The sequence below is a fragment of the Echinops telfairi genome, unplaced genomic scaffold (genome assembly GCF_000313985.2).
Source record: "Echinops telfairi isolate 266 unplaced genomic scaffold, ASM31398v2 ScPeMD7_7473;HRSCAF=8511, whole genome shotgun sequence".
In the NCBI taxonomy this organism is placed as follows: domain Eukaryota; kingdom Metazoa; phylum Chordata; class Mammalia; order Afrosoricida; family Tenrecidae; genus Echinops; species Echinops telfairi.
In genome coordinates, this window is record NW_022111377.1 from 12,794,625 (window position 1) to 12,808,066 (window position 13,442).

General features: G+C 44.1%; 1 protein-coding gene across 5 annotated transcripts in view; it reads left to right on the forward strand.

The window, feature by feature from the left end:
* The window catches only part of CACNB2 (calcium voltage-gated channel auxiliary subunit beta 2), a 277,727-nt gene that overhangs the window by 240,145 nt on the left and 24,140 nt on the right, over positions 1-13,442 (forward strand). For 4 of the 5 annotated variants that reach the window (XM_045285602.1, XM_045285603.1, XM_045285601.1 and 1 more), the window contains exons 6-8: positions 4,576-4,709; positions 8,263-8,343; positions 8,849-8,907. In XM_045285602.1, the coding sequence (XP_045141537.1) occupies positions 4,576-4,709; positions 8,263-8,343; positions 8,849-8,907 (274 nt within the window). Of the gene's footprint in view, positions 1-4,575; positions 4,710-4,853; positions 4,874-8,262; positions 8,344-8,848; positions 8,908-13,442 lie in introns of all 5 variants that reach the window. The other variant, XM_004716012.2, reaches the window with a different exon arrangement.

Here is a 13,442-nt window from a genome sequence, read left to right on the forward strand (position 1 = left end):
GGCTGTCTCAGAGACTTGTGAGGCCCCTCACTGGGCTCCTGGAAAGGAAAGCTTCTGTCTCTCATCATGCTAAGACAGCTCAACCGATGGCAGCCCCAGCTTGTGTGGACCACGAGTTCCTCCATTCTCTAACCACACGGTAGCCTTCTAGCAATCTGACAATAATCAAAGAAGATGCAGGCATTCTGAAGGAGTTTGTGTTTTCCTAAGAAGCCATTTCATTTTTTTGTGGCTGGATGTTTGCCATTCCTAAAAATCAACTTCAATTCATATTGAAATAAAATGTCCCATGGGGCCACTAATTTGTTATACAGACAGGGGGACTTTCCTGAAAACAAAAACTAAGGGAAAATATTTAGAAAATCTGTGATCGAGGTGCTTCGGAGAGATTGACCAACTACACAATTTATTATAGGTCTATGAGGACCCCACTGTTGTTTTCATGTTCATTGCTCACTAAGAAGCCCTGGTGGCTTAAGCATTAGCCTACTAGTTGCAAGATCAGCCGTTCAAATCCACCAGCTGCTCCTCAGGAAAAAGATGGGGCTCTCTGCTCCCACAAAGTCTCACAATTTCGGAAACCCTAGGGAGCAGTTCTACTCTGTGGTTAGGTCACTCGCCGTGTGTCAGAATCGACTTAGTGACAGTGAGCTTTGGTTTATAGCTCAAATGACCTCAAGGAGAAAATTCTCCAGAGAGGTATCCCACCCTCCTCAATGGGAAAACTACCCCAAGGCTCGCATTTGGATAGATCTGCAATGGTCATTGTCATGTTCATGTTTTCCATAGCCCTCTCCTGCAGTCCCTCTGCCCCCAACCTCTGCTCCTAATTTAAGGGGGAAAAAAGCATCTGCCGGAAGCAGAGATATTTGGATGGTTTCAAGGATCTGTGAAAGAGGGAGGCGCTACTTGCAGGAGCACACCCAGCGCCTCCTCAGGTTTCTACTGGGTGCCTCTGAACTCCACCCTGCAAGTGGACTCAATTGTCTGAGTCACCCAACATTTCAGAGAACCATTCCCAAACTCTCCTGCCACTGCCCACCCCAACCCCCGTCCCCAGAAAAAAAAAAAAGACTAGTGAGGGAAGAAGGAAGACAAGCCAACTTTCACCTGCAGGGAAGCAGTTTTTCTAGGTAAATGCTAGTGTTGACCAAGGCCTGCAAAGACCGTATGAGATCGTATTAAAAGCAGAATCGCTCTGTATTCGAGAACCATCTGAGTCTATTGAGTGTTTAGAACTTTGAAAAGAGTTGAGCTTCACCTCAACTGTCCCGAGTGGCTTGCTCGAATGTATCCTGAAAGTGTCCACATGTTTTCGATGTGTGCTTCAACCCAGATGCTCTTAGACGTAAATTAACCAAACCGTTCATGGGGTGGAAGTCAAAAGCAATACCCTGGGAGGTTGCCGTTTGGGACTTAGAGAGCCCTGCGAGCCAAATCCAGGTAAACTTCTAACCTGACTTAAGCTGTGCCTGCCTAAGTAACCAAACATCTGGGCAAGATCAGAGGTGAACTTTTAAAATGTGTTTCCATTCGTTAAGAACAAAATAAAATCTATTCAGCTGCCTGACTCAATGGAGAAATCGTACAATGCAATTTACTAACTTCAGCACCCCAGGGTTCTGTTGGCTTTGATATCAAGTTCAGAAAGACTCTCCAGAGTCAGCTTCGACTCATGGCACCCCTCTGTGTGAAGAGTAAGACTAGGCTCCACAGGCTGGCTTTTCAGAGGTGGAATGCCAGCCAGGCCTCTCTCCTGAGGCACCTCTGGGTGGAATCAGATGTGAAGCCTTTCAGTGAGCAGCCGACAGTGTCCACCATTCCCACTACCCAGGTACCCCGACGTCCGGCGTCCATTGCTGTGGTTGTTGTGGGGCTGTCACTTTGGCTCTGGCTCATAGCAAACCTGTGTGTGCCACAGAATGGAACACCGCTGGTCCTGCACCATCTGCCCGAGTGTTTCTGTGCTTGAGCCCATTGTTGAAGCCACTGTGTCAATTGAGGTATCTTACTGTCCCCTGAATATGGCCTCTATGAGCCCAATAAAAGATGAGCACGTTCAAGGTATATGGAAAATCACAAATTATATTGGTTGAGTCTTATTACCCAAACCAAACCAAACTCCCTGCCATCGAATCAATTATGACTCATAATGACCCTGTAGGACAGGATAGAATGGTCCCCTGTGGGTTTCCAAGACTATAACTCTTTATGGAAGTAGAAAGTCACATCTTTCTTCCATAGAGCAACTAGGAGATTCAAACCACTGACCTGCTGGGTACGCTCCCAGGGCCCCTGAGTCAAATTAAACTCTCTGCTTAGAGGAAAGGGTAGAACTGACCCTGTGAGTTTCCCAGACTGAAACTCTTTACTGGAGTAGAAGGCCCTCATCTTTCTCCCCCAAGGCGGATGGTGGTTTCAAACTGCTCATCTTTTGGTTCACAGCCCAGTGAGTACCCACCACACCACAGGGGCTCTGCTGAGTCTTTGATGGGGATCAGCAATTGCTGGCCTACATCCTCTTCATCTCCAGGAAGGCATGAAGCTTGCTAAGTAGGATTCAAGGAAAACACTCCTCAAAATAAATATTTTTTTTCACACTCTTTCCAGACTTGAGGTCATTTTGAAATCCCCATAAAAGAGGAATCCTAGAATGAGCAAAACGTTAGCTGTAGGTATCAAAACTCAGCACTGTGCCAAGCCCTTGAGCACATTTTCGAGTGATGGGAGCCGCACACCAGCACACCACAACCTTTTTGCTCTTGAATATGCATAGATGGAGCAAAGAGGAAAACATATTGACTAGGTAAGTCTAGCTTAACACCTGGAATTAAATCAGGCCAGTATGACTTTGACTCGAGGGAAGATTCTGCTAGCGATGGCCGATATCTGCGTTATTAAGCCCACCGTGCCAAGTGTTCCCTGCGTGACAGCTTTTTTGACCGACTCAAATGTAAAGGCACAATTAACTAAGAGATCCAAGTTTACCAACAGCTGAATCATCTAAGCCCGAGCATAATTATAAAATCATACACAATGTGTGTGTGACGCCTGCCAGGTGAGCTGCCATCATTTGAAAAGGTTAGCGATGACTGTGGGGTGAGCACTGAGTCAGCTTGCGTGTCCCCAAGGAAGGCTGAAAGCTGTGTCTCAGTGCCAAGCTGCCTGGTCTTTCAAAGTGCCATTTGTCCCTTAACGCTGAATGTGCTGCGGGTTTTGTTAGAAGGCGACTCGGTATAATACGACGCCTTCCTGCGGTGAGTATAGCTTCTCCTTTCCTTCTTCTGCCTTAACCGAAGCCAGACAGTACGTTTCTAGTGAGGTCACCACTGTGGTATCCTGATCTTGAGGATGTGACCCCACTTGGGAAGTGAAGAATGTGCAGGGACTGGGAAGGGACCCCAGTTGGAAAGGCAGTGTGGTTCAGGGGAGGGATACAGGCGCACCCTAGGTGTCTGAAGCCTGGCTCTACTGTTTGCCAAGCGCTTGTCCCTTCACCCTAAGAGTTTATCTTTCTTATCCCAAAATAAGAAAGTTGAAGTCGATCATTAAAATGCTTCCTAGTCTCTTGGTTCCACAGGAGATGAAATTCTGAAATACGTGCATTATATATATAAACAATATGAAATGAGATTATGAACCTCTTTCTCTTTTCATTGAAGATTTAATTTTCAAGTGCTCTAACTCATATTTTCAGCTCAGTAGATTTTTAAAGGTAAAAGCCCAAATCCCCCTTGTTTTCCAGAAAAAGTCATTTGTTGGGTTTCTGCTTGGGATGTTGTCCCCCGCCTCCCTGCTTCTCATGTGCAATCCAATGGCTTTTTATGAGTCATAAAATGTCATGTTAAGGTTGTTTTGATAGACTCCTTTTATTTGGGCATCATTGGATACAGTATTCCACAATTAGTCCTCAGTCCAGTCTGCACAGAGGTACATCTAACATCTTGAAATCATTGTCATCTGCCTATCCCGGAGCCCGCCCGGGACCACTTGCCTTCTGCGTGATGTCTCAGCCTGAGTTGGATCGAGAATGTTCTATGCTCTGTTCCCTTTAAGTGCCTGGTGCATTCTCAGCGAATCTTTTCACGATGCCCTTATTTTCACGCAAAGCCAAGCAAACTGAGAAACCCGAGGCCCCCTGTGATACAGCTTGCCATGAAGCTGCTCCATGATCTATGAGCTGGTTTTAATGCATTTGTAAGAAGTACAGTGTCCTGTACATGTCAGTCACCCTGGGCGTATTAAGTTCTCCCACAGTTGCCATGGGAAAGATCAACTTCATATTTAAAACAGCAGATTAAAAAAGAAGCAAATGTTTATCAAAATACTATTGAGAAGAGGTGGCGTCCAAGTCACCAGAGGCCAGGAGGGTTCTCTTTCTGTTTTGTGAGGTTTGCTGGCATCACATACCTTAGTGCGCCTTGGTCTTTACATTTTACTGTATGTACCGCACTCACAATAGATCTTTGACAATGGCTAGTTTTGTTGGATTTCATTTTATTTTCTTTATAACCTGTTTTTCCTCTCCTGTCCCCTCTCCCCCTGATGATTTTTGAATTGTTTGTCTGTATATAGCTATAGACATAGATGCTACTGGCTTAGATGCAGAAGAAAATGATATTCCAGCAAACCACCGCTCCCCTAAGCCCAGTGCAAACAGTGTAACGTCACCCCACTCCAAAGAGAAAAGAATGCCTTTCTTTAAGAAGGTAACAAGAACTTCCAAGCTCCCGTCTGTCCAGCTGCTCAGCCGCACCGCGTCACCTTGCCGGTTCTGTTGACTGTCTGTGTCCTTTGACGAGTCAATAACATGCATGCTCTGTATTCTTTGTTTCTTTCCCACGCTGCTGTAGCTAAGCAGAAGCAGAAATCGGTAAGTGCACGTTGACATAAGCTATGTTGATCCCGCCCCTGGCATCATTAGCATTTAATCGCCACAGTTTGATTACATACGATCATTTCTGCCCTGAGAAAAGAACCTCTCAAACATCGGATTGAGCCCATGCATTTCAAACCACCTAAATTCAGTGGGCGGCCAGTTACCGAGCCATTACAGTACTTATCCTCTTTGATGGAATAATATACACCACCAGGGGGACTGGGGAAAACGCTCGAGGGTGTTGAACACCGACAACTCCGTACGATGCACCTGTACTGTGCATGCTGATTCTGTCTGCCTTTGTCTCTTCCTTCTTTCCCCGTTTTTAACTGATAATCATGCATATTGGAACCATAATTAGATCTGATTGATGATATCCAGAAACATAGCTTGTACTAAAAATTAAAACCAAAAAAATTCAATTTTTAATTTAGTCAGTATTTAAACTTCTAATCCACTAGGTGCAAAATCTGCAGATGAACAAGACCAGTGGAAAACTGCAGGCTTGTTTTGGCGGTTTACTGTGAGTTTTTCCTATTGTCGTCTATCAATACTCTGCCCAATGTTCTTGCTTTCTCCGTCAGCCAGAGGTCAGCATCTCACCTCTTGGATAACAGGACTTGTGGTCACCTGTAGAGCCTGCGCCACTGGCCAGCCAAGGTGCTACAGAGGGATGCTACTCCTTGTTCCCTATGGAAATAGAAATATATAAGAGATTCCCGACCTCTCTTAATTCCAGACAAAAGTCCCTTTCCTCTCAGCATGTTTTTTCTTTTTTAAAGACCTTCCCATTTCCATTTCTTCCTTCGTTTTACACACCACCATCCACAGTTTGCATACAGAATTTTGTAGTTAATACTTTCTCTGAATCTCGCACAACTGCGAATCTATTTTGACACGTAATTGTAAAGTCAGCTCTCTTCCTGAAACTCCCAGACCCCTAGACTCGTTTCCTCTGCAAGCAAATCGTTTGCTTTGTGGGAGGACTCTGGAGCCCTTGATGAAGTGTCAGATACTGAAAGAGAACGGGTTTTTGTTCAGCAGATTGGTTTTTGAGCCAGATGGTTACTTTCAAGGAAAGGCTCCCACCATCCAGGCAAAAACTACAACACTTGAATGTTGGTGATAACACAGGAAATCTCAATTTGATGGTCATCCTTACCAGGCAAACAGCCCCATCTTCTTGTCACAGCTACAACACTCAGCCAGCTGACTAACCACAACGAATATCCACAAGAGGGGTTTTTGTTTGATTTTACATTTGCTTACTATTCCAATTGGATCACAGCTTTCTTTTTACTTAAGAATTGGAACAAAATATATTTAGCAGGAACCAGGTAGATCAAAATGATTGTTTACTTGTCTAGTAGAGCACAAAGTACCAATATTCCATCAAATAAGGTAATTTCTGTAGCTACCCTGTTGGATTAAGAGACGGTTGATTGCCAGCATGGGTTAACCCTTTGCTAGTTTGACCTGAATAACTGGTAGGAACCAAAGGTCTCCCCACTACTGAGCCACTTCATATTTAAAGACCTGAAATGAAATTTCTTAGTAGCTGTTACTTAAACACACACATTAAAAAACGACTTACATTCTTCATTTACAGTGGCGAAAGGGTATATTTTTAATGCTGCCTAGCTATGAGGACAGAAGGATCCCAGGTGGTATGAATATGATAATCTAATCGATATGCTTATGATGCCTCCGGCACTGGTATTCATTCTTCTTATGTTATCAGTGATGTGGTAAACTTTCATGTAGCTGTCACAAACGCAAAAGAAAGTGCCTGGGAGTCAGTAATACAGTTGTGCTCCATGTCGTAGATTGCTTTAGAGTGGTGCTTGTGGGCATTTGTGCTGTCACTGTGTCATGTCTGTCTTGTTTAACTTTCTGTTCAAAACACGTATGCTGCCTTTATCATGTCTATTAAGATTAATTTTGAACACAAGGTACAGCTTTTAGCAGTACAACTTGACAGCACCGTTCTCCATAGTATTTTCTACCCTCTGATTGATTATATGGTCTGTGGCTGTTGGTGAAATCTCAGATGGAAGCTTTGGGGATTTGAAATGCTATTTCATTCCCCCCCGCCCCCATGGTACTTAACATCAAACAAAATCAGGATATTTGTAAATGAGCAGTTTTAAGCTCTTGAGCAACAGGCAGATGTAAAAATTATACTAAACGTTTACACATATAGTTTATCAAATTCTTATAATAGTTTAAAGAACTTTTGGGGTTTTGTTTTTTTTCTTGTTGAGGTCTGAGCTATTTTTAAGATACTGATTTTCTCAGCTACTCTTTAATGCACAAGTACTCAGAGAACAGAGCTCCAGCTTGATTCCTGTGTCCGAGACCCTGTTTCCCTCTGTGCTAAAACAAAAAGCCAATCTTGGGGTCATCTTGATCTTCTCATCTGCTATTCAAGTAGTGGTTGTAGGAGATCAAGTTAATTAGCTGTTGTGTAATATATTTGAAAAAAATTATTAATTTAATTAGAAGAGTTTAGCAGTGAAGTTTTGACATGCTCATAGAAGGCACTATAAAAGTTCACTTATCCTCCCCTCTACTCAGCTGAAAAAGAATGAAATTATTGCAGAAAGACATAGATTATTTACGTAACAGAAGCACTGCCTAAACTCAGGGGAAGGTTATTAAATAAAAAAGTTTGTCATGAACATTTTCAGGCCACTGAGGCATGCCTGAATTAGTACCAGGCATTATCTACCCTCCCCTAACACAAAGAAATAGATGTTAAATGTTTAATCTTTAAGTACCAAGATATAGAAGCCAAAAATCCAAAAGCATTAATCACTAATATATGAACAGTGATTATGAATAATGTTTACTGGAACAAGCATGCAAGCTGATTCAAATGTGTCAAGTATTGGGTATTATACTATTATATAATTATACTATTTTGAAATTGGATTTTATGCAGGTAAGCCAAATATCGAAGAGGCAAAGGTAATTAAAAAACAACCCAAAAAAAACCCTTTGTTTCTTCTTTATGTCATAATGTTAAGGCCTGGTCGTTTTAACTCTTTAGAAACTCAGATCAGTCTAAGAAAGCAACAACCACGTGCCATCAGGCATATAAAGCATCTCTTCTGCCGGAAGCCCTTTTCTGTTAGGCCAACCATTGGTTCAAAAGCAGCCTCGCCTACTTTTTGAACCAAACACAGCTCAGTGCCTGAAAACGTCAGGAAAATAAACCCACTGAAGCTTTGGGTTTGTTTAGGAAAGAGGCAAGGCTAAACAGCCAAAGGTCTGGACAGTCAATGCCTCCTCTCCAAGAGCTCCGAATCCGAGCCGTATACACGAAATAGTTCCCTTCGTTATGCCTGCTGAGCATCTGACTGCCTGTCCACTTTCTGCAGACAGAGCACATGCCTCCGTATGATGTGGTGCCTTCCATGCGACCTGTGGTTCTCGTGGGTCCTTCTCTGAAGGGATATGAGGTGAGTCACACCCTCCAGGCTGACCACGCACACATGCTGAGCTGGTAATGTCTCTGTGCTCCCCCGACTCTTGAGCTTTAGAACTTCCAGAGCGCCCAGCCTCAGGCAGGCAGCTCCTCAAGCAGTTATGTGCCTTTCTCTGCGCTTTGTGGTGTTTTGCTCCACCCCCACCCCCACCTCACCCCCTGTTGCTTTGGGGCGTCCTGCTAGCTGTACCTGATGGGCCCAGGGAAACAGTGCCAAACGGACATTCACAAAAACCACGTGCAGTATAATTGAGGGTAATAAATCGCACCTGCAGTTCAGAGAACTTTTCTTTTTCATTTTCTTGGAACTCAGAAATGTAACAAAGATGGTGACCTCCCATGTTACTTTTTTCCAACTGTGAGTCCCCAGTTTTTGTGGATTCCTCCCCAGTAGGAATGAAATTGTTTTGATTGTGTTTAGTAATGTTTTTTTTTATCATGTTTTAATTTTTTTTTTTTTTTTGCTTGCTCAATTTCAGGTCACGGATATGATGCAAAAAGCATTGTTTGATTTTTTAAAACACAGATTTGAAGGGCGGTGAGTATTTCAGAATACTGGGTTTTGTGGGTTTCACTGTGAAGATGACACAATGCTGATTGGACTAGGTTGTGATCCCTAGAAAGCGACCCTCAGAAGTCCGCGTGGAGACAGGAAGGGGGTTTCATTCTGTTCCACCTGATGGACCGGATAGCGACCATATTCGCTTGAGATTGTTTCAGCCCTGAATAAGCCAGCCCACTCTCTTCCTGTGCCTGCATCCAGAAACTCATTGGTGTGGCAGTGCTAATTAGCCTCACCCTTCTATTCATGACCAAAGGGACTCCTGTGTATCCCATACTAAATATCCCTTCACTCATTCTTCAACTCTTTGCAAACATTTTATACTGCCTTAGGCTGGATTCCCTAGAGAAGCAAAACTAGTTACACACTACACACACACACACACTCACGTACACACACACTCATACCCCCAAACCCAAAGCCAAATTTAACTGCCATCGAGTCAATGCCAACTCATGGCAACCCTATAGGATGGGGTAGAACTGCTCCTGTGGGTTTCCAAGATTGTAACTCTTTATGGGAGTAGAAAGCTTTGTCTTTCTTTGGCAGAGCAGCTGGTAGTTTTGAACTGCTAACCTTGAAATTATCAGCCCAATGAATAACCACCAGAGCTCCTACACACGTACACACACACACACACACACACACACACCCAAGAGAGAAATTCATATCAAGAAAATGATTCACACAGTTATGGAAGCAGGCAAATCTGATCTCAGTTCAGTCAAGTTCCAAGTCAGATGTTACACTGATGGCTTCCCCTGAATCATGAAGCTTTGGGGGTTGTTGAATCAGGGACACCACAGGCTGGTGGTTGTAGAGGAGGATGAACCTAAGGACTACAGGGTAGTGGACAGGTCAAATGGCAGGCTACTAAGGGTTCCCAGCATCGGGAGGCAATATGGCAGGCCATTGGCTCAAGTGAAAAGAACTAGAGATCAGTGGGCCAGATGCAGGACCAGACCCAGCAAAACGCAAACAAGTGTTTCCACAGCATCTGTTTATATAGGAAGTAGGTCACACTCCTGAGGATGCTTCTTTTCCATTGTATCATTGCTGTGACCTGAGTAAGGGGCTTACATCCTACCCTGATCTTCATACAAGGGATGAACTGTTCACTGCTCTGGTGCCATAGGGGTTATGCATTGGGCTACTAACTGCATGATTAGCAGTTCAAGAGGACCAATTGCTCTGCCAGAGAAAGACAATTAGCTCACTATGGGGGTAATTATATTATGTTTGTTCACATTGATTAAGTAGGCTTTTATTGCTGTGTTAGTCCGGGTAGACTAGAGAAACAAATCCAGAGACATTCATGTGCGTGTAAGAGAGAATTTTATATCAAAGAGCAATTTTACATTAAGAAAACATCCCAGTAGCACCCTATGTGTCAATACTAGTCCATAAATTCCTCTTTAGACTCACACAACACATGCAATGATGCTGAATGCAGGAAGATCACAAGCTAGTGGGTGGAAAGTCTTGTGGACCCAGTGGTAGGGAAAGCATCTCAGCGCTGGCGTGGGTCTCCATGTGACTCCTCCAGTTCTAGGGCTCTGGCTGCATCAGTATAGCTCCATTTGGCTTGTCAGCAGGAAGATGAAGCAAAGAGAGTTTCACATCTCCAGGGACTTCTCCAGAATCCTCAGGAGAAGGCCATGCCCACATGGAGCCCTCATTGGCTATGTCCTGATTTACAGGATAGACTCCACCCCTTTGAAAATTGTCAGGAGATTATGTAACTGCCACAAGTGCCAAGCCACTTGCAATCCTGGCCTAGCCAAGTTCACGCAAAATCCCACTATCACATATGTCATCCCCTTCTCAAACCTCTTAACACATCCCCCCTCATCACATTTTCCACTGAAAAACATACTTTCTGTAGCACTGAGATAACAGAGACAAACAGAAGGGAGCTTTCAAGAGGTCCCACCACCACACCTATCCCCACTTGCATATTTTTAGAAGTTACCAAACCACCTATTTGGGCATTATATCCATTTTTCCACCTCCTTGACCAACGCAACCTAACCAGACATCTGGGAACAGCCCTTTCCTCGTATCCCCACTCCATTCCAGAATCCATCAACATAAAATAGCAGTTCTTTCTCTCTTGAAAAAAAAAAACAACTAAACTAAAACACAGCTCCTCTCTCCCACATTTTCCTCTAGCTACCATTCCATTTTCCTCTTGTTGTTCCCCAGCAAAACTCCTTCGTAGAGTTGTGTATACCCACTCTCTCGAACTCACTCCAAATATGTTTTCCCTACCACCACTCGACCAAACGCATCCTAGCAAGATCATCCTGTTAAAAACAGGGGTGAGTTCTCAGTGCTCATCTTATTGCTGGGCCGCCAGCAATCGCTGGCACTGTGAGCGTTGACTGCTTTGAACCGCCTTATCTGCTGGTCTTCTGGAAACCCTATTTCCTCGGCGATCTTCATCTGTCACTGACCACTCCTTGGTCCCCTTTGTGGCTCTCACGCATCAATTAGACATTTTGGAGAGCCCAGAGCAAAGTCCTTTGGTCTTCTCTCTCTCCTTACTCCATTCTCTCCTTTGCCAAGTTCATTCCATTAGCAGATTTTTAAATACCTTTCATATTGCTAGTCTCTTCTGAATTCCTGATGCATATATCCAATGACCAATTCATTATTATTATGAATATATCTAATGAACTTCTCAAACTAACCTTAAAGTGTACTCCTCCCACAGTGTTCCTTATCCCAATAAATAATTTCTTTACCTTTCAGCTTCTAGACAGCGTTCAATCTCGTCAGTGAAAGCCTTGTTTCTTTCTTTTCTTCATACATCCCACATCCAAAGGTTATTGCCTCTGTTTTCAGATATATCCAGAATCCAATCGCTTCTCATATCCTCTGCTCTCTTTTTTACTTTTGAATTTTGTATATTAAGTTTATTTATTTGTATATTTTATTAATTATTTTATTGGGGGACTCTTACAAATCTTATAACCATCCATCATCCAATTGTATTAGGCACATTTGTACATATGTTGCCATCAACATGTCCACAACGTTTTCTTTGTACTTCACCCCGTGGTATCGACTCTTCTTCTTTCCCCTCGCTCCCCCACCTTCCAACCCTCATGAATTCTTGTGTAGATCCTGTTACGCTGCCAAAACTTTGCATTGTTCCTATTTTTCATGTCCGATTTTTGGAGCTTTCGACGTATAGAGATCATCTACTGAGTTTTACTTCTTTTGTGCCAATTTAAATGCCTTTGATGTATTTTTTATTTCTTAATAGCTGTAAAACTTCCAGCGCAATAATAAGTAAGACCGGCGATACAGGGCATTCTTATCTGGTTTCCATTTGCAAGGTTAATGCTTTCTGTTTTTCCCCTTTGAGTGATATGTTGGACACTCGCCTTCTTATCAAGCGATTCTCTTCTTGTGCGAAGGAATGGCTCTTCTACTCCTGTTTTCCTGGGTGGTTCATTATCATAGGGGATGGATTTTCTCGTGCTCTGTTTCGGCATCGATTGATATGACCAAGTAGCTCCTTTCCATTGGTTTATGTAGATGGTGGATTAAATTACTTTTTTTCCTTTTCTTCAGGAAGTTCGACTTTGATTTGGTGGGGACAAGTGAGGCAGCGCAGGGCTACCAAGGCCTTCATGAATGCAGGGCCGCCCCTTGTCCAAGGGGCCACGGTGAGGAATGTATCTGACCCCACAGCCATCCGGGATGAGGTGCTTCTCAGCCACCCTGTCCTCAAACTCATTGGCATTAAACTTGGTGAAGCCCCACTTCTTGGAGATGTGGATCTTCTGGAGCCCAGGGAACTTGAACTTGGCCCTGCACAAGGCCGCAATCACATGCTCCTTGTTTTGGAGCGTGGTGTGACAGACATGATAACCTGGCCAATATGGACTCTAGCCACCGGGCCTTAAGGTCCTTAATGTCAGTAGGAGCACTGATCGTGTAGTGGCTACAAGTTGGGCTGCCGACCGCAAGGTCCAGCCACTCCGTGGGAGAAAGGTGGACTTTCTACTCCCATAAAGAGTGAGCAACTCAGAGACTCACAGGGGCAGTTTTACCCTGTCCACAGAGTCACTACGACTCAACAGCAACTCGATGGCAGGGTGTTTGTTTGGTTTTGGTGTTCTCAGTAGACGACTAGAATGGAACTCGATCGGAGGGGCCGGCTGCAATCCCAGCTATGTGGACAGCCCCCCTGCCCCCCAGAAGAATGTACTTCAGAGGACAGCACTGAAGCTACAGCTCAGGAAGAGGGAGAGGGACATGTCTGGTCAGAGCACACGGGAGCAAATGAAGGGAGGGAGAGGGTGGAGCACATCCTGGCTAAACAAGCCCTGAGGAAGATATTCCTGCTCAGAGCAGCCAATGCACAGAGAGGACCATAGGGTAGGCCCCATTACGAGACACCATGTGCCTCACTGATCCATAGCGCTATGGGGAACAACACTGGAGACACAGTGCGGAATTGTGCCCGATCTGACCCCACCATACCAAGGCAAAACACT